We start from the raw sequence: 21,228 nt of genomic DNA, 5'->3' as shown, positions 1-21,228 counted from the left end.
TCCGCCGCCGGGTGAAAGGTCGCGCTGTGGCAGGCCGCCGCCCCCCCTCGTTTCCCCCCTCCCCTCCCGCCCCGTTTCCGGGGCTGCCCCAGTGTCCGGGACATGGAGCGGGACTGACGGAGCCGCCGCCGCCCCCCCCGCAGAGGAGCCGCCCCCCCGCCCCTCAGGGGGAGGTCGCCGCGCCCCGGGGTGAGTGAGGAAGGTGGAGGTTAGCTCTCGGGGTCCCCCCCCCACGGTGCGAGTAGGGCCCGGCCTGGGGGGGCGAGGAAGGAGAGTTTCCCCCCTCCCCTGGGCTGGGGGGCGCCTTAGGAGCGGGGGGGCTGTATTTGTGTGTGTGTGTGTCCTCCGTGACTTGTGTCCCCTCCGGGGTGTGGGGAGCGGCCACCCCTTGCCCGGGGAGGGGTCGAGGGATTGTTCTCACACGCTTTGCCCTCCACGCGTGGGAGCACCCCTGGCCCTGAGGCAGTGGTTTGTATTTCCCCCCCCCGCCCCCCACCGCAACATGCCCCCCCTAGGGATGGGGTGATGGGGCGGGACGCCCTGGGGAGGGTGTGGGCTGTGTTTGCCCCCCCAGCTGCCTCTGCTCTCCCCGGGTGTGTGAGAATCTGCTTGCTCCTCTTTTTCCACAGGGAAAGAGCTGCCTCGAGCAGCACAGGGAGGTTGAGGGGGACACAGGGGGCTCCGTCCCCTGGGCCTCCCCCCCTTCTCCCACTAACCCATGGCCTTCCCCTGCCCCAGCAAGGGCATCAGCTCTCTGTCAGGGCTTTCTCTCACGGCTGCAGAGATCGACGAGGGCTGCTGGCAGTCTCCACCGCAGCTCGTTCCTCTGTAAAGAAACCCCCACCGGTTTATTCCACCCTCAGTTGCTTTTATTTTTGGAGAAGGAGGTCTTAAAGCTCCTGGCCATGACAGGGACACGTTTGTAAGGGCCTCTGTAGGTGACTGTGTTGCTTTGGCTCTTCCTGAATGCACCAGCAGGCCCCTCGGGGTCTCGCTGACAAACGAGTATCGTGATTCATGTTGGGTTTCTGATCTCTCCTGTCTGTTTTGTTCAGTTTCTTTTTCTCTGGGTTCAGCATTGGAGGATGTTATTGTCCCTTTCCTCTGTGTGAGCTGTAGCGGGTGGGATGTGGGTGAGATGTTCCTCTGAATCATTAAAATCACAGAATAACCGAGGTTGGAAGGGACCTCAGGATGTCTCTAGTCCAATCCTCTGCTCAAAGCAGGGTCAGCTGTGAGATCAGACCAGGTTACTCAGCATTCCTGAGCATCGTTCCTGTTGCCCTTCATCCTTGCATCCAAAATTGCCCTTAAATTACTGGATGCTGCTGCTTCATCCCTCTTTGCTCTGCTCTGCAGTTTAGGAACTTCACTGCTGGCACTTCTTTATGATGCTTTGTCTCTCCTGATCCTCTGTGAGTGCGGTTTTGGTGGAGAAACGGCTGTTTGGGCAGTGCAGGGGCCTTGGTGAAAGATAGTGGCAGGTCTCGGGTGTGTCTGTGATTCAGAGCCCTCTTGAAGAGGAGACAAGGATCTTTGTACTTTAGTGTGCTTGGGTAGGGAGGGTGATCGTGAAGGTAGTGCCTGCGTATGCTCATGAAAATGGGCTTGTGTGGTGAGCCAGGGTTCCGCTGAGGCAGAGGGAAGCAGCGGAGTCTGGCTTGGAAGGTGGGTTTTATGTCCCAGGTGGGACTGGGACGCTGTTGGTAGTGGGGCTGCTGACCCTCTGTCTGGCTCCTTATGGTGTCCTTTGTTTGACTTTTGGCTCTAAGTGTGTGGACCAGACCTCTGTTTTCTCAGTCCTCAGTTCCTGATACTTCTGAGAATTTCAGGATTTTGGGAGGGGAATGAAAGGAAGGATCAGTACTGAGAATTCTCAGATTTTAAGAAGAATTTTGTAGGAAAGAAAGAGAAAGGCTACGGAGTTCACTGAGTCCCATTGTTCAGGTGAAGAAATCTCTTTCAGATTTATCTGGGCTGTTAATATCCAGCATGTGCTGTCAGAACAGATTTAGACTGTAGAGTGTAAATCAAGGATTTTGGTTGTGCCTCCATGCTCAGTTGGAAATATGTCCTATAGGGGATGCTTTCATACAGCTGTATTTCTATGACGGGAGAAGCTGCAGTGACATGAAATTTGCTTTTTTCCTCTTCCTCCCTAGTTTCCTGTCCTGCCCAGCTCGCTGAGTAGTTAATGCAGAAGATAAAGAGGGTTCGTCTGGAAAACGAGACTGCAGGAAGTTGGAGAAGGTATGTGTCCCGGTTACTCCCAGGGCTTTTATTGACCTTTAGGTTGTGTGGGACAGAGCACTAATCACCTCTTGGAGTGAATGAGGTTTCTGAAGAATCCCAAGTACATAATTCTGCCGGGGAACTCAGTGTTGGAGTGTGTGGGTCAGGAAGTGACTCAGGAAGATAACTTGTTTCACTGACTGCTAATTCCAGGCTTTACAATGTTTTTCCTGTGCTGATGTCCCACCTGTGCTTGCTGCTTGTCTTCAGACTGATGTGTCCTCCCTGAAGGAGGGCTTGGTGGATGTGTGCCTGACCCATCTAACCTGGCTAGGCAGGAAAAGCATGAAAAAGACCTCAAGGGATAGCTAGATAGTTTTGGGAGTGGGCTTAGCAGTGCTTCTGCAACAACACTGAGTCATCTAAATCAACGCCTCAGCGTGAGGACTGTAAAGGACAGGCTTTTTCCAGTAAGGTGTAAGTCTCGGATGTGCTATATTGATGACAAAGTTTCAAGATTGTCTAAGAATAAGATGGTTAAAATTGACGCCTTGATCCAACTCACCTTTGAATAATTTAATCCCAGTATTCACTCTGCAATTTCAGTTAGATAAGTTACTCGTTATAGTTGTTAACTTACATATATGGTGTTGACAAATACTTGCTACATTTTTTCCAAGAGATGGCTGTAGCGGTGCATGAAGCAATTGGATTTACCTTTTTATTCTGTATTGTGTCAGGACCTAAGTTTTGTGAGAGTCCACCCGACTCCAGCTGTGACACTGGTATTTCCCAACACTTTGACATAACTTCGTGTGATGGCTGCTTTGCTTGTCCCACTACTCTGCTCTGTTCTAGTGTCAAAATCACCAGGATGAGAGCAGTACCATGCTAAAAGTTGTGCCTTTTACTTCCCTAGTGAATTGTAAAATCATGGCAATATAGTTTGGAAGGGGGTCCAGCCTCCAGTTCAGTTTGGGACATTTACCAGTATTACATTTGTGGCCTGTTTTGAGCCCTGAAAGGTGCAACTTTCCCTCGTGAGGAGTCAAGCTGACTGGCTAAGACGGTTTCACCAGCTGGGTGAGAGTAACCTAAGGGTCAGGCACCTTGAGCCAAAGCCAGATTATTTTAATTGACTGACTTGACCTGCAGTGGGATGGGGTTGAGAGAATTGTACCCAGTTTATGGGGTTTTATGGTCTTCTGTCATGTGTTTCTGATAGGCAACACTTCTGCCTTCAGATGGGATGGTAGTTGCTGTAATGGAGACCCTGGATATCAGCAGTAGAGGCCACAGACACACTCACAGTCTTAGAACATCCCGTCATGTTTTCTTTTGTGGTTTCACTTGGGCTTCCTGCCTGGCTTTGATTGGAAAACGCTCTTCTTTATTCATTTTCAAGCTGTGGATTTACTGCTGGGCAGTAGGTACCAGGAGTACCTACAAATTTATTTCAGAAGCTTGTGCTTGTGTTGTTATTCACACGTTTTGTACAATTTAGGAATTTAACAGTTTGAAGATATGGTTTTACAGCCCTTGTACCATGTGCCTGTAGTTTAAGGAAGTCCAGATGTACTTTGGTTTAGGTTTGCTCATCTCCTGCCATAATTGAATAAGATGTCAAACTAGATGAGAACTTCCTTTTAGAGAGTTTGTTAGAAGGTGCAAGCTGGTGAGGAATCCTCAAGGAACACTTGGGGTTCTCCTGAAGAATACCCACGGTAGAAAACGGGCAGAGGCGAGTGTTTTCTTGTGGTGATATAAATAACCATCCTTCTCCTTTCCTCTGATTCTCTCTGCTGGGAAAGAACTCATTGTGCATCTTACTGAGGCTGAAGTCTTCAAGATCTGGTTTATGTGTAATTCTTGCTTAATCCTTCATCTCTGAAGCTGCTTTCCTGTCAGAATGCAGGTCACCCTCCAAAATGACAGGGGGCATTCAAGAAACATCTCATTTGAAAATGTAAATGTTGAGGCTGCTGAGGACAAGGCCTTTTATGGTATAATCCATAGTCACTGGTTTGCTCTTGATGCCGTGTCAAAAGTAGCAATTCTGTCTCTATGGAGCAAACTTCTCCGGCCTAATTTTTCAGTAAACTGAAGTTCTTCTGATATTCTTTGTAATATTTTTCTGGGTACCCCCAAAACAACTAAAATGTCCTTGTGGAGGGAAATCCAGCTTCTCAAATGGGGTGACAGAAACTGGTTTCCCTAGTCCTCGTCTCATTCCTGCTTTGCAATAGATTACATCACTGACGTTGGGCAAGTCTGGTAGTCCACCTCTCCTCAAATTAACATTTGCTGTAGTTGCATGTGGAGGCGTTTTTTGTAGACTCTCATTCAATAACTGCTAGCCTGGAAACGCATGAGGAATGCGTGCCACATTTTGCAGGATACGACCAGGGTCTGTTACTGCTGTCTTCTTGCTGTTAGCAAAGACAATTGCCCTGTTTTCTTCCTGTTTTGCCATCTCTCCTACTTCGCTCCTGGCAGCAATAGCTCTTCGGGTAAGTGAGGTGCTGAGTTTGGGTTTAAATCTCTCTCTTGAAGTGATGAGCAGGGTTTCCTGTAGGGCAGGAAGGGGACTTCACTTTTGTGGTCTTCTAGGGCAGAAGTTTGTGTGCCTTTACGATAGGTCATAGCTTTGATGACTTATCCATCCAAATTCCTGGGGTGGTTTTCCTTTGAGTCAAGCTGATTGTTTTCTCCGCCAGAATTTGCTGCTTGTACTTCCTTTAACAGCTTATTTCCAGAACTAGTCCTGGGAGAGTGAGTGTTCCGAGGTTCATATCTTCATTTACAGGACTCAATATGGGATGGGAGATGGACTTTCCCTTTCAATATGTCAATGTACATTTGAAATGTAATCTTTGAGTGCAGAGAATCCTTGGATCTGCAGTTTAAGAAGTGCCTGTTCTCTTAAGCTTGTTGCATGCTTAGAGATTTCTCTGAGCAACAAAATACTCCTGCTTGATTTTAAGGCTTAATTCTCTCCCTCAACTCCTCCCTCAGTTTTTTGTCCAGTTCTGAAGGGGAAGAGAGGATGACTGCAGTGGATGCGCTATCAGACAGCTCCGAAGTGGTCGAGATGGAGGATCTGCCTTCCCAATTCCAGGTGCAAAAGCATTCTTGGGATGGGCTGCGTGACATTATTCACAGCAGCAGGAAGTATTCGGGCATGATAGTGAACAAAGCTCCCCATGATTTCCAGTTTGTCCGGAAAACAGAAGAGTCCAGCCCGCACTCTCATCGTCTTTATTACCTGGGTAAGCCAGCGTGCCAGACGTCGGGTGTGAATGTGTTACGGGAGAGCTTCCAGTCTAAACAGGCGAGGAAAAGGATCGAGGTATCTCCATTTATGAGATGGGGGAACTGAGATTAAGAAATGCTGCTCAAGGTTTGCACGCTCAATCTATAGCAAAGCCCGGAACTGAGCAGAGACCTCTCCAGTCCCAGACAAGCGTGTTGACCACAGGCTTTCAGCTCCTAGGGGAAGCGTTGGCTGGCCAGACCTGCCTGGTGACAGAGCTGTGAGTGCAGTGTCCTTTGGCAACAGAGGTCAGCCCAGGTGATGGGGCGAGAGAAAGGATGTTCCTCAAACTCAGCACCATCTTGTGCCACTGTAGCTTTGGAGAAATGGAATTTACTTGATTGATCAACCAGACTGACTTTCCAAGGAATCCGCTGTCAGTAATTACTAACTATATGTTGCAAGTTCTAGGTATTAATGGCAAGGTGGTGGTGTCTCCCTGCTTTATTAAGTACCATGTAGGTAGAATGCTTTCAAGAGCAGGGGAAAAATCCTCTTCCTTACAGCAGGATTGAGAGACAGCAGAATGCTTTGTTGTACATGTCTCTCATTATAGCCGGAGCCACAATGTAATTAGTGACAGAGTGGTTGGATTTTAGTAACTGGATAATTTTGTGGTTGGTAACATGGGAAGCTTTATAGACTAAAAAGAGTTTGTTATGCTTTGGGGCATGAGCTGATCGTTACTGGGCCAGTACAGAAATTGCCTGATGTGCATCTCCATACAGCAACTGCTTTCCTGAAGTGACCCTGCTTTTTTTTTCTTTTTGGAGCTGTTAAGCGTAGGTCACTGTAGGACGTAGGATGCTGGATTTGAGGGACTGATTTGTTTTGGCATTAAGCAGCTCCTGTGTGCCAGTGACTTGATTTGTTATAGTTCCTCATACATTCTTATGACAGAAGTGCTGCTGTGAAGGGCAGTATCCAGAGTTAGCATATTTTTCTTGTTGAATCTGAACAGCAAGACTTGATTTAAAGCTGAATGCATCAAAGTCAACTTGGCCTTGAAATACAGTTTTTGATCTACATGACTAAAGAACTAAGGATCTAAGTGGCTACTTTAAAAGTTTTTAAATTTTCTTCTGTTATATGAAATGACAGCCAGACCAAATGCCATCTGGTTGGTGTCCTGTGTGGGTGTGACTTACAGGAGCCAGAACCAGGAATGGAGATAAACGAGTGTCTTTTCAGTGTTTTCTTCCTTAAGGAAATGTACAGGGCATAGAGCAGATTGATCCATCATGTACGATCAGTATCCACCAGGTAATACCAGAGTACCTCTTCTCAGGCATTCCTAATAAAGGCTAAATGCTGATTCTTTCTTTTTCCATAATGAGCATCTTTTGAGTTGAATACCGTGTGCTGTTGAATACTCAGAATCCATTTCAGCAGTTCATGAGCATTTAACATCAGCATGCTATTACTATCCCAACATTAAATAACATTTTCAAGTTTTTATGTGAATACTGGTAGTGAGTGTAAGCTGAGGAGTAGGATGAAGAATTCCGAAAAACTTTGCTGTAGAACTTTAATACTTTTCTTCACTTGTGAGCAAAGTATAATGTCTTTTGGGGAGGAAGGCAACATTTTTTCTTGTAAATGCTGATTGATTGTAGTTAGCCTGAGGTCATTGTAGAAAGTACTAATAAGGAGAAAAGAAGTCCAGGTCACATTTGCATGAGTGTCAAATGTGTGTATATGTAGTAATTTGTTCCTATCTACAGTTTTTTCTATTTAGACATCTTAAATCATTTCCTGGGCTGTCCCCATAGAATTTTATGTTGTATCATGGCAGATGCTGCTTACATTAAACACCACATGCTCAGCACTTTGGTGTTTCTGTATCTCTGAGGATTATATGCTCACATATTGCTTTGCTTCCTGAGCACTTATTAATATTTCAGTTTTAATTTTAAGTAACTGTTCTGCTGGGTTAACTGGCCCAGAAATCTTTCTGTTCTGCCCAGAATATGGTCAGAGTAGACAACCAGGACACATTTCCATGTGTGGAATTCTGATCTAGGGAAGTCTCTACAGCAAATCTAGAGGGCAAGTTCATGGTCTTTGATTTTGTTGAAAGTGCCAAAATCCTGTGTCAGGATATTTTTTTTTTTGTGGTTGTTTTGGAAATTGGATGAAGGCCAGTAGCTTATTTGATAACCATAGTCAAAATGGTTTATGTAAAAGCTTATGTAAAATGACAAGGGCTTTTGACTATATGGAATGCTATTTCACATTTGAATGGTCTCTCTAGAGTTTCCAAGCTTTTTTTTTTTTGAATGAGGTCCCTGTAGCAATATTCTGGCTGAGCGATGTGGGGAGTAACGTTGAGTCACCCATTCAGGGAGTGGCTTTTTCAGAGTGGATCTAGGGCGTGGGTTGAACAGTCCACGGAGAGGAAAGTTGGATGTAACTAATTCTGAAAAGGTTGGTTAATGTTAAATCTTGCTTAGAGAAATTTCTAAATAAATTAATATCTAAATTTAAATAATTTAGGTATTTTTCTCTGATTGAACTCAGCTGCTTGGGAATGACAGCTGGTAGAAGGCTCTGGACAGTCCCAACCCCTCTTGTTATCAGACTTTTTGTTCAATTTGCGCTTCGTCCTCTTTGTCCTGGCTAACTAATCTTAAGTAGGATGATGCTTTTGTCCTCCTAATAGGAATGCCATATGGCAGCCGAGAGAATTCCCTTCTTTACTCAGAGATTCCCAAAAAGGTACGGAAGGAGGCCTTGCTACTCTTGTCATGGAAACAGATGCTGGATCACTTTCAGGTAAGCCGAAGTGTGAAGAGCCTGGTTTGACAATGCTTGGGGAAACTGGCTGACGCCATGGGGCTGATACGGTGGGTACTGCTCTGCTAAACAGTAGAGATAACAGCGTGGCAGCGTATAAGACACGGAGAATGGTATCGGTATGTTGTATCGAGAGGTGCTTTGCTTCAGAATACAAGATAGCCACTTGTGTGCAATGAAGCTGGCAGTGAGCACACAACAGCAGTTGATGTGGCAAGCGAAGGGCTGACCCAGCAAAGAGGACTCTCTGAACTAGCATGTAGCCTGCCTCGGATTATAAACTATCAGGACAGTGCACCTTTGTTCTGGATATCTTGTCTGAGCTTTTGCCATGCTTGTTGATGTGCTCGGTGGAACACCTGTCTGTCGTCTTTCCTGCTTTTAGGGAAGTCGGGAAAGTTGAATTTAACCTGCTGCTTCTGCGCTACGTTCTATTGCGAGTGAATCAGAAAGGAGGTGAATTTTCCCCTCCCTTATTTCAGTATCTCAGTGTCCTTTGTCGCTATCAGCACTGATGAAGAAAGTTTGTCTTTCTTTCCTGCTAAGAAGGTTCTTGGTGGAAAAGAATTTATCTGTCTTGACCCCATTTGGAATGCTAGTCCCCTTCAGGGTAATTCAAGATCCCCGGAAGAGCTTTTGTTTGCAGTGTCTGACATGGAAACTGTTTGTGAAGGCTGTAGATAATGTCATTAAGTTAATTGGTTACATCTGATTTGCATAAGCAGAGCAAGTGCAGCTGTCCTCAGTTCATGCTGAAGTGACAACTGCAGAAATGACAGATTAACAATTCTTCCCTTTTATGTAGAGGGAACTTTGGGGCATGAGGTTGGTTTAGTCCTCCTGGGCCACCCCTGTAGCCTAGAGTACAGCAGTTATGGACCTGTGTGGTAAGACCGCTGATGGTTTTTGGATGGTATACTGTATTTTGGGCATTCACAGACTAGCTGGTGCCAGTCTTGGAGCATTTCTGTTCTGTGAAAGGTTTTTTTTCCTTGCAGATTCTTTCAGATTTTCCTTTCCTTCAATACTAGGCAACTCCTCATCATGGGATGTATTCTAGAGAAGAGGAACTCTTGAGGGAACGCAAGCGACTTGGTGTCTTTGGTATAACCTCTTATGATTTCCACAGCGAGAGTGGCCTGTTCCTCTTCCAGGCCAGCAACAGCCTCTTTCATTGTCGAGATGGGGGCAAGAATGGTTTCATGGTAAGTCTGCTAGTGATTTTATGAATATCAACTGAAACAGACTTAATGGTTTTGGCTGGAGATGGCTGCGCGTCTCCATCTGTTTGGTTATGGTTATTTCTCTTGTGTCCTGTCAGGGCTATGTTTGCCATCATTTCATGGACTGTACTGTATCTCTGGTTTAGGCCTTTAAATGTGAAGCTGGAGCTGATTTGATACAGAGCTGTTTGTCTGTTGCTGTAGGTGTCTCCAATGAAGCCTCTGGAGATCAAGACTCAGTGCACAGGGCCACGAATGGATCCTAAGATCTGCCCTGCCGACCCTGCCTTCTTTTCGTTCATTAATAACAATGATCTATGGGTAGCAAATATAGAGACAGGAGAAGAGAAGCGGATGACGTACTGCCATAAAGGTAACTGGTGCTTCTTGCCAGATTCAAAAGGAAATTCCATCTCACAAATTTGGGATGGAAGGGCTCATGTCTTCGTGGCTTATTTCTTACAAGTACATTCTTCTTTTGGATCAACTTTTTCCAAGGAGATGTAAATGCGGTCTCTTCTTTGTTCCTCTCTAGGCTTATCGAATGTCCTTGATGACCCCAAGTCTGCTGGTGTAGCCACTTTTGTCATTCAGGAGGAGTTTGATCGGTTCACAGGCTATTGGTGGTGTCCCACAGCTTCCACAGAAGGTCAGTGTTCTGCTTAGCAAATTCAGACGCTGGAACTGCTGCTGGCCCCTGCTATGAATGATATTTTGAGCAAGGTTTTCCTTTGGCCTGGGTTTGGTCTGTTTCTGGGGTGGCCACCTGAAGCAAGAAAACACAGAGGGGTTAGAGTGTTTTGCTCTGAGGAGTATTCGTGGGTCGTCACTAGGAGCTGTGGCTGTGCAGGAGATGTACGCTCTGTATCAGAGTACTGCAGCAGTGCTCCAGGCAAGTCAGAAACAGCTGGAAAACACTGCAGCAAACATGCTTACTGTCTGTTCCTAGGTGCAGAGGATTTAAAAACACTGCGGATCTTGTATGAGGAAGTGGATGAGTCAGAGGTGGAGATAATTCACGTTCCTTCACCTGCCTTGGAGGAGAGAAAAACAGACTCCTATCGGTACCCCAGAACAGGTAAGTGAAATACCACGGGGCTGCTAATGCAACTCTTGACTCCTGCTGGCAGCAGCAGTGGATTTGTGCTATAAAGTTTGCATGATTAATCTGGGTACTTACTGCGATGTAGAAGCTGGTTGTAAATGTTGAGGCCTAATTGAGTCTCTGAGCCCAAAATCTACTGCAAGAAAGGAATGGGATTTAAAGTTCAGCTTAAATGAAAGGATTGCTGAGAAAATGGAATATATCTGGTGGTGTATTGTGGAATACATTTTGAATGCCATCTTTCTTCTCCCTCCTGAGAACACGCACAGCCAACCAGGCAAGGTGAAAACAAACTTTTCCCATACCCAAAGTTACTCTTGCGATTACAGTGATGTCTGCCTGCATACATAATTTGGTATTTGTACATTCACACAGTGCTATTTTAGTAGGACCAGAGTCAGTTCTTGTCTAGAACTTGTGTATAACCATGGGGTGTTCGGGTTGATCATCTTGGTGTTCTCTCACTCCTCCTCTGCAGGCAGCAAAAACCCCAAGATTACATTAAAGCTGGCAGAGTTTAAAACGGACAGTAAGGGTAAGGTAAGTGATAATGACTCAGAATGGGATATTGCACAGGAGGGTTGACTGCTTCTGAAGCTCCCTAGAGTTCAGACAAGGTCACTAAGGAATCCTAGGTAGTGTTAGCCTTTGTTTTCATCCTCTGATAACACCCGATTCTATAATGTGCTTGTCCAAGAAGCAGAAAGATCTTTAAAATGCTGAAGAGTTCTGGTGGAGAGGCAGCTGGGAGAGGGGAGGGAAGCGACAAGTAGGGTTAGCTTGGCGTACCACAATGTCAATAGCAGAGCAGGAGGGTTGAAGCCTCATCTAATCCTGGGCTTCAGTCCCTGTCTCTGTCCTGTTCTGTGGCCAAATGCCAGAATCATTTTGCTTGGAAGCTTGATTTGCCCTTCTCTTCCTGCCATTTGTAGAAAGGCTCGCTTCTCCTGGCCTGACCCTTGCTGATGCCAATAGTTAAACTTCCATATTCTCCCATTTCACTGAGCTCCCCTAGGAGGAGGTAAGGAGGTCTGGTGGCAGTCTGATTTCATATTGGACCTTCCTTTTGCTGCAGATCGTGTGTGCTCAGGACAAGGAGCTGGTGCAACCATTTGCCGCATTGTTTCCGACTGTGGAGTACATTGCCCGTGCTGGATGGACCCGGGATGGCAAATAGTACATAAGTTTTTCTTCCAAACGCTCACAAGGGCTAGCTGAACTATTGCAGGCCCTCAACGTGCTTTGTGTTGTAGTCATGACCTGGTTTTAAAGAGATGAGTGCCAGAAATGGCACATGAGTATCTGGCTTCTTCAGTGTTATATCATCCTAAAAGTAGGAATTAATCAAATGTAGACCAGAGTGACAAGCTGCGGGGTTTAAGTCACAACCACAAAGTTAAATGACATTGATATCTTAAGTGGGCAGTCCTATTCTTTTGAGTTGAAGATGTTTAACGCAAGTACAATATGCTTCCTGCTGAAAATGAGTGTACTATAAGCAGTTTTATCAGTGTTCATTGGTCCAGTTTGATCAATGCCAAACGTATCCTGGGGAAGTGGGCAGTTTGTGTGGTGCTCAGCCCTTCTTGCAGTGTGTTCAAGGGGAAAGATTGCCCTGTGAGTGGTGTGCTCCCAGAGCACGCTATCACACCAAATGCGATACGCAGTATTGTGCTCGCCAGCCTTGCCTGAAGAGTTACAGAATTCACACCAGCCTGCCTGGTTTGAAATTTTAAAGCTCTTCATTTTTTCCCCTCAAATCTTACTTGACTGTTAACTAGTTTCTGTCCAGATCAAGTTAAGGCGACTTAGCTGTCTTTGAAGAGCGCATTCTGTAACTCGTCATTAATTTTCTGCTCTGGACTAAATTCGTACAGCTTTACAGAAGGCAATCCCGTAGGTGATTCGTGTGTTCTGCACCAGAACTTATCTAAATGTGCTGAATACATCAGTTCAGGAAATCCATGGTCACTGGGATGCTAGGGAGAACCGGATCTTTTGAAAGTCTGTCTTAATGATGAAACTTCCCTTGATGCACTTCCAGGCCATGGGGTAGTCGCACTATGCAGCGGTGGCTTGCCATCTGTCATGTTGAGAGGCCTGCAGTGCAGCACGGCTTCAAATGACTCTCCTCGGAGAGGAACAAGGCTGAGACTGAAGCGACTCCTTCTCTTGGCAGTTGTCTTAGGTCTGTGCCTTTCCCTGCTAGTGCAGCGTGCAATGAGGAAGCTACAAGTGGATCGCTTTAAGAGTAATCACTTTAGCTCATTAGGAGCTTGCTAGAAAAATGAATAGTGCTTCCTGATGGAGGGGCTGTCCAAGGAAGAGTTACCTTCTGGAGACAGGGCCCTGTTCGCGGTGCTCCCTTGGAACAGACACTCTGGCAAATCTGTCAGACATCTCGTCTGACCGATGCACCTGTGAAATACCAGAGATGTCTGGCAATAACGTGTTTGTTGGCAAAGCTTCCAGGAGATTAGAAAGCAGCAAAGATGAGAAAAGCTTTGCATTCAGATGCCGAAGTCCTTTCTGCCAGCAGGGGGAAAAAGGGTTGCATGTTCTGAGTGTTAGAAAGGGACATCTATTTTGTGGTACTGACATTCACCCCCAACTTCTTTCCCCAGCGCCTGGGCTATGTTCCTAGACAGACCTCAGCAGCGGCTGCAGCTAATCCTTTTGCCTCCAGCACTCTTTATTCCAGTCCCAGAAAATGAGGAGCAGCGTGCTGAATTTGCCAAAACTGTGCCAGAAAATGTCCAGCCATTTGTGATCTATGAAGAAACCACTGATGTGTGGATAAATGTAAGAGGCTCGGGGCCGGGAAGAGAACACAGGCTGCCCCTTCCTCCCCCGTAGTTAACCATTTTTGTGTTGGCTGTGTGTTCAGTTTAGTCCATGCTCTGGCAAACCACTTTGCTACTCAGTAGTGCCAGATTTGATGCTAATTCAGGGAGTTTGACAAAGCCATGAGAAGGGCTTTTGTGCAGTCAGCACGGGAAGAGACGAGGATCCTGCCATCTCCTTGTAGTTGGAGCTGTTCATTTAATTCTTGCTAACAGTCTTGGTAAACGCTGATACTTTTGGATGTATCACTGCCATTCTTCTGGGGGTATTTTATTACAAGATTAAATGGCTTCTTGAGGCATAAACAACCGTAATCCCTGGAATTTTTGGTACTTATTTCGGTAGGCAATGGACATAGGGGACAGGGAATAAACTTCAGCCTCTGAGATTAAGCATCTTCATACAGAAGTGACAAATGGGCCTGGAGTTCACACTGTGGCATTCCGAAGGTGTTGGATTAGCAACCACCTTGTGGGACTTGCATAGCTGAAATGTCTAGCTCGGAGGCAAACTGGTGCTGGTTTCAGTGGTAGCCATGGAAAGCCCAGAGCACGTGGTCTTCTACATGGGCCCAGAGTTTCTTTCTGGTGATAGGAAAGTATGGAATGGCTTTTTCCCACTAGCTGCTCATCTGAGATATTTCTCCCCCTCCTCTTTCCTTTGGAAGCCCAGTAGCTTAGCACGGACTCCCTTGGCTATGTCTCTGCTATCTCAGATAGATCACTCATGGGTCTTTTGCCTTGTGTGACAGGTTCATGATATCTTTTATCCTTTCATCCAACCGGAGGGAGAGGAGGAAGAACTCTGCTTTATCCGAGCCAACGAATGCAAAACAGGTTTCTGTCACCTGTACAGAGTCACGGCGGTCCTAAAACAAGGCAGCTATGACTGGGCGCAGCCATATGTCCACAGCGAGGGTAAGAGCTGCACTTTGTCGGCATTTCAGCTTTGGGAGTTCCCTCTCTGATTTGCTTGTGTTGTCTTTTTGGGAAAACAGTGACTTATTCTCATGTTCTTTCTTCTAGATGATTTCAAATGTCCTATCAAAGAGGAGATTGCCCTGACTGGTGGGGAATGGGAGGTGTTGGCGAGGCATGGATCGAAGGTAGTGGTTATTTTTATTTTCTCTTGCAGTGTTACAGCTCTGCATTGTCTGCCCTCTGTTACGCCTGGGACCAGCTAGAACTACTTAAGCTTCATTTTGTTTCTCTCTTTATTGCTGCCTCGGCTTTCCCCAGAAGTGCTGTAGTCCAGGGCACATTGAACTGATTGCCTTTTTAATCAGACTTCAGATTGCTCCTTAGGTAAATCCCATGAGTCAGTCAGGCCATAAAAAAGGACACAAGTCTGAGGTTCAAGAGCAACAAAGAACTGTTTTGTGGAGAAGCTTGGGATTGCTGCCTTTGCCGAAGCATTTTAACCCCAGTGAGTACTGGTGAACTGGAATTATGTCCAGTGCTTAGAGCGAACTCTTGGTCTCCAGCTGATTCCTCAGTAGAGCCTTTAGGAAGAAGGCAGCTAGGGAGTATAAAGCAATTTAGAATACAGAGAAACTGTATCTGTTATTGGTTGCAGAATAACCAGAAATGAATTTTTATTAATCTTGTAGAAACCTAGTTCCATTTTTGCTTCAGGAATTAACTCCGAGTCTGATCTTTAATGCTCCCAGATGATTTCTGTCAAAATAAAGACCTTGTCTGTTCATTTCCAATTAATCTGGATTTTCACTTCTCGCTTTTAAAGAGGCCTGCAGCTCCATGCATTTGGTTTCTGCTGCTTTTCCTCAATCTGCAATTAACCTGCTGTCCCTCCCCATGTGGATTCTCACTGTACATGCTGTTGATTTTGGCGACGGCTCTTCCCTGCATATGTTATGGCTAAAATTGTGTTAGCAGCAATTATTTTTATGCATTTGTTGCTCCACAGGGCTCTGCCCGGTTTTCCTGGCCAATTGAGTTGGATATTTTTTTCCCTTTGCTGTCCACTGTGGTCTTCAAACAGTGGGTTAGACAGAAATAGCATTTGGAAACTGTAAGGTGGAAAACAGTTCAGTTACTGTTGCTGGATCAATGCAGCATTTAAAAGCTGTAGTCACTATTCCTGTCTGGCCAGGTGGTTTTTAGAAACAGCTTTTGTGGACATTAAAAACGTATTTTAATGTGGCTTGAAGTTTGGTGCTATTAGACTGATCCTTCCACAGATGGGAATTCATTGTCATGATTGCTGGAAAAAATACGCATATACCCTTGTAATCCAGACAGTCTATGGGAAGATGCCGTATTTAAGCACAGAATCTTCCTAGTTTCACCTATGGGGAACAGCGCCCAACTTTTTATGCTCATTAGTAAGCAAATACTTTTGAGTCTTTTAAAAAAAGCTGACTGACTGCATTTCGTTACTTCATTGGACTGTATGCGGTTCTCCATACGTGCTGCGTATGTGTACTCCAGCCTGTCGTATCAACAGGCATTGTGTACGGTCCCTGATGCCGTGAGCAGTCTGTCACGGTCTATTTGTGTGTTAAGCTGACTCTGCCTCGAGCCAGACTGTTTGAACTGGCAAAGGAGCAGTAGTTGTCATCTTGCTGTCGCTGAGCCCTCTCTTCTCCACATAGATCTGGGTCAATGAGGCTACGAAGTTGGTGTATTTCCAAGGCACAAAGGACACCCCCTTGGAGCACCATCTCTACGTAGTCAGCTATGAGTTCCCTGGAGAAATTGTGCGACTCACCACTCCGGGCTTCTCCCACAGCTGTTCAATGAGCCAGGTTTGTCATTTCTTAGATACAAGACACCCTCGTCTCCTGACTGACAGGGATCCTAACTAGGAATGGTAATGAATCATGACCAGTAATGAGTCTTGAGGGCTCCTTGTCTTGGGTGCTTGCGATGTGGGAGCTTTTGTCTGAGAACTGCATGGAGGAGATTAGAAGTGGGAAATGAGAGCCCGTGTTCCCCTAACTCTTCTCTCTCCCGTCTGTAGAACTTTGACATGTTCATCAGCCACTACAGCAGCGTGAGCACTCCGCCTTGTGTGCACGTCTACAAGCTCAGTGGCTCCGACGATGACCCGCTCCACAAGCAGCCCAAGTTTTGGGCTAGCATGATGGAGGCAGCCAGTAAGTCCCATGGAACGTGTCAATTCTAGGTTGTGTCTGTGATGCTCTTCCTGCTAGTGGTAGCCAAAGGTGATGGAGAGGGAAGTGGCCCAAGTAACTTCCCTCTGAGGGAAAATGAATTGTGTTATCTTAGGGGGGAGATATCGTTAGTGGGTAGCTCATCCAGGAAATGGTATATGGGCTTTTAAGATGTTACTATTTCATGCCTTGATGCGCTCCAGGATGCAGGGCTTAGATGTCTGTGGTTTTAGGTGTTTCTTTATTCATGAAGAGGGAAGGGGCAAGCACCTGGGATGCAGTGGCTGCTTCATTCTAAGGCTGTAGGCCGTAAAGGTTTAGATAAAGCTCACAGCAGCACCTGAATCCCTCCTGCAAATGTTTTTACCGTTTCACCCATCCCTGTTTTTAAACTTCCACGTCTTGCCGTTGTGGCACAGCGTGCCTTGTGTGATGATACCCAGCTGATGATGTGTTCTTGTGTGATCCCTTCACTCTTTATGTGGCCTATTGCCCTATGCAGGCGGATAGAGGCTGTTCGTTTCCCAGCGAGAGGCTTCTCTGAGAGGCATTACTGAGGCTTGATACAGCTTGGTATTGAAGAAGCCCTGACTGGGGTCAAGTTTGAACAGAACGAGATTGTTCAGGCCCGGTAGGAGGCAGAGCCTGCTGCCAGTTACTGCATTGCTGCTGTCTGAACTTCCTTCTGCAGGTTGTCCCCCAGATTACATCCCACCTGAGATCTTTCACTTCCGCACCCAGTCAGATGTGGAGCTCTATGGAATGGTTTACAAACCTCACGATGTCCAGCCTGGGAAGAAGCATCCCACGGTGCTCTTTGTATATGGAGGCCCTCAGGTAATAATCCAGATTAACTGCTGGTTTCAGGCATGGGGTTGGTGCCCAGGGCAGAGCTCTGTGCAGCTTGGTCATGCATAAGGACTTATTCTTTGGTTAGCAGTGAGCACTGGACCTCTGTTCTGACCTCTGCTTCAAACCTCCAATGATTTTTCCAGCATTTAGTCTGATTTGCATGGCTCTGATAGTGCTGTTAGTGCCTGCTGTTCAGCTCAGGGTCCTACACAGTGGGACAGATAGAGGAAGGTACTGGACGGCAGCTGCTTGGCTCTGAAACTTTTCTTGCCTCCTCCTGCAGGTGCAGTTAGTGAATAACTCCTTCAAAGGAATCAAGTACTTACGGCTAAACACACTAGCGTCCCTAGGCTATGCTGTGGTTGTGATTGATGGAAGGGGTTCGGGCCAGCGAGGACTCAAATTTGAAGGGGCTTTGAAAAACCAAATGGTAATGTACTGTTTTTGTTGATGAATCTCTGCTCATTTGTTCTTTCTAAGACTGCCTGGCTGCATGTTTCCTGTGTGAGTGTTGCTCTGATCTTTTCTGTCTCAAGTTTCTAGATTTAGAAAGCCACTAACTTGAGCTTCCTTGTTGCCTTTTAGGGTCAGGTGGAGATAGAGGACCAGGTGGAAGGTTTACATTATGTAGCAGAAAAATACGGGTTCATCGACTTGAGTCGGGTAGCCATACATGGCTGGTCGTATGGGGGGTTTCTCTCCCTCATGGGTCTTATCTGTAAACCCAATGTCTTCAAGGTGAGTCTGGATGTGGGGCTGTCATCTTGGGACACTTAACTCTCTCAGCTTCTGTAACTCTTGGCCTCTGGAGTTGGCTTTTTTTTGCTTGATGTTTCTGATGGACAGGTGAAAATGTCCCTCCGTCCTGCATTCTGCTTACAGATCGTACCTGTCTGAGCCTTGGTGATGGGGTCTCTGAGGTGGGGTCGTTCCCCAGTGGCTGCCAGGGGAAAACCTAGCCTAGCATCCAGGGAGATAATCGATGCGCTATTCCTAATGCCCTTCCCAAGTCCCCGTGCAGTTTCTGGATCACTCCACAAGTCTTCCTCAAAAAGGGGAAGCCTTTAGTGCTGTTATGCAGGAATTAGCCCCGTTGTGACTGTAAGAGGAATGGCAGGAGGAGGAATCTGGGGTTTCTGTGGGTTTGCTGTAGAAGAATCCTGGTCTGAGTGGCAGAACAGTCCAGAGTCTGTTTTTTCCTGCCTCTTCAGGAAGATGGGGAACACTTGAACTCTTTTAGCATGTGATAATTGAGGCTGTCTCCTGCCACCTATTTGTGTGGCAGATTGCTATAGCAGGTGCTCCTGTCACGGTTTGGATGGCATATGACACCGGGTATACTGAGCGGTACATGGATATCCCAGAAAACAACCAGCAAGGTTATGAGGCTGGCTCTGTGGCATTACATGTAGAAAAGCTTCCCAATGAGTGAGTACCGTGGGGTTGAGGGATCTGACAAAAACCTGCCCCGGGGTCCTCCTTGGTGCCACCAGTGGCACCTCTGCGGAATCTCAAAAGAATGGATGGATTCTCATCCCGTTTAACTCACGGGGCTGGTTGCTGCCTTCTGCAGCAAGCTGGGGCATTGTGCCCCCATCCTCCTTTGCCAGGGAGGAGTTGAGGACCACATCCGTGGCCCTACGTTATTCTAACTGCTTGTCATTGCTCGGTTTGGGCTTGCTGACTGGCAGCTCTGTGCTCAGACCCACTGCAGAGCTTATTGTGTGGTTTCTCATCCCGTCTCTCATCCCACTTCCAGGCCAAATCGTTTGCTGATCCTCCATGGCTTTTTGGATGAAAATGTGCACTTTTTTCACACCAACTTCCTGGTGTCGCAGCTAATCCGGGCTGGAAAACCTTACCAGCTGCAGGTAGGAAGAACAAGAGGGAAGTGGGAAAGTCCCTTAAATCTGGAAAGAGAAAAAGTTTTCTTCTGTGTGTTCTGGAGAAGGTGGAGGCGGATGCTGCCACATCTTGCTGCAATGTAGATGACAGTGAATGTCTAGCTTGACTCCGAGAGATGGCCGGGAGGTGGCACTGTGGCTATTTCGTTGCTGGCAGATGTGGCCTGTGTCTAAAAGCATTTGCAAACAGGGCTCCTGCCCTCAGGCCTGGAACTTTCCTTCTCGGCTGAACTGTGCTGTCTCCCCTGGCTGGTGGCAGCAGAGGTGGCCTGCTTGCCGAGCGGACTAGCAGCACACGCTAGCGCAATGAGGGAGGGGGGCTGGTGCTTTCGACATTCCCTGGCACCACCAATTTGTCCCGATGGAGACTGGGTTGAGGGGAAAAGGGCTGATGTGAGGGAGCGTTGTCCGTGCTGAGGGAGCTGCTCCTGGCTGACTGCCCCGTTTCTTTGCTTCTGCACAGATCTACCCCAATGAGAGACACAGTATTCGGTGCCCTGAGTCAGGAGAGCACTATGAAATCACGTTGCTGCACTTTCTACAAGAATACCTCTGAGAGCACAAGCCTCTGCAAACTGGACACTGACAGCTTACCTTCCCCCTCCCGTGCCCTGCCACTACCGCCTCCCCCGACAGCCGTCGCACCCAGAGCACAAATGGCTGAGTGCCCCAGTCCGGGCTGGGTGTCCCCCCCGCGCCCGGGGGAGGCCAGAGGGCACCTTCCCTTTGGACAGTGCCACCTTCTTTCACTTTCCAAGCTGGAGCTCTGCCCCTGCTCGGCTGCTCGTCCTGTTCCTCTCCTCCAGCCTGGCTGTTAATGCTTTTTTTGCTGCTACTCCCTCTATCCTGGGAATCAATGGACGGTGGTCTGTCTCCTGAGGCTGAGGTTTGTGTCCATCTCTCTCTCCCCCACCCTTTTCCCCTTCCACTGCACCTCTGCGGTCCCCATACTCTTACCTGCAAGAACTCAGTGCCTGTGTTGGAAAGGGAAGAGCCGAAGCAGCAAGCTGCCTTAAGCCAGGAGTGGGAGGGAAGAGAGAACTACCTGTCGTTAAGCCCCGGGGAGCTGATCTGCTGCTGTGTCCTGGCCCTGCTGCGACAACGTGGAGCCCCGGGATGTGAAGAGAGCTCTACTAGAAGCATGCAACACTAGTCTTTTCTATTTTTCAGTTTAATTTTGCCGAGCAGATGGAGGAAGTGGCTGGGGTCGGTAACGGCGTCCTCTGATACCTTTCTCTAATGGCCGCTCACAAGCAGAGTTGTGCCAACAGGTAGCGCGGCAGCTGAAGCAGCTGGCTACAACCAGAGATCATCTCTCCAGAGACCACAGCAGCATTTGGGTTTTTGCAACGCGAGATGGATGATATTTATGCAAATCCTCCCTCCCTCCGTTCTCTGTGCTGCCTCCTGATCCCACCTTCCCCGACACCCCGAGCTTTCAGATGTGCACTGAAATTGGCCGTGCTTCAGTTCTCTGCGGGTCAGTGACTGTTCCTCTTGCCCATCTACTCAGCAAATGCTCTCTTCTGGTTTTTATTTACCTGGTCAACAGGAACTGCAGTTCTGGGGAGGGGGGAATTGAGCAATCGCACCTCAGGGGAGCACATACCCCCCTCAAGCCAAGGGTTCTGCCAGGGGCAAATAGGAAAAAAAAAAAAAAAACAACAACAACAAAACCCCACCCAAATGAACCACGTTGACTTGCCCTGGAGTGTTTTAAGTGCGTATTATAAAAAGAAAATATTTTTATGGATTCTTATTCTTTTATAATTATGAGTGTAAGATGTAGCGACTCATTAAAATGTTGGAAAGAGAGATGCTGG

General features: G+C 47.1%; 1 protein-coding gene across 6 annotated transcripts; it reads left to right on the top strand.

The window, feature by feature from the left end:
* Positions 1-41: 41 nt before the first annotated feature.
* On the top strand, positions 42-21,220 carry DPP9 (dipeptidyl peptidase 9). 6 transcript variants are annotated; one of them, XM_054181842.1, is made up of 22 exons: positions 42-189; positions 2,163-2,250; positions 5,248-5,350; positions 5,447-5,501; positions 8,208-8,320; positions 9,373-9,546; positions 9,769-9,937; positions 10,100-10,213; positions 10,514-10,642; positions 11,148-11,209; positions 11,745-11,845; positions 13,294-13,471; positions 14,265-14,430; positions 14,539-14,618; positions 16,128-16,280; positions 16,496-16,631; positions 17,341-17,486; positions 17,785-17,931; positions 18,087-18,239; positions 18,787-18,929; positions 19,261-19,372; positions 19,869-21,220. In XM_054181842.1, the coding sequence occupies exons 2-22, from the start codon at positions 2,195-2,197 to the stop codon at positions 19,959-19,961; spliced, it is 2,583 nt and encodes an 860-aa protein (XP_054037817.1). In that variant the 5' UTR covers positions 42-189; positions 2,163-2,194; the 3' UTR covers positions 19,962-21,220. The 6 variants fall into 6 exon arrangements, with proteins under 6 accessions (XP_054037817.1, XP_054037815.1, XP_054037819.1 ...); XM_054181840.1 differs by having other exon boundaries at positions 5,447-5,581; positions 8,183-8,320; XM_054181844.1 differs by lacking the exon at positions 5,447-5,501 and having other exon boundaries at positions 8,183-8,320.
* Positions 21,221-21,228: the final 8 nt, after the last annotated feature.

Source organism: Rissa tridactyla, chromosome 22 (assembly GCF_028500815.1).
Source record: "Rissa tridactyla isolate bRisTri1 chromosome 22, bRisTri1.patW.cur.20221130, whole genome shotgun sequence".
NCBI classification, from domain to species: domain Eukaryota; kingdom Metazoa; phylum Chordata; class Aves; order Charadriiformes; family Laridae; genus Rissa; species Rissa tridactyla.
This window is presented reverse-complemented; position numbering and strand designations above follow the sequence as displayed.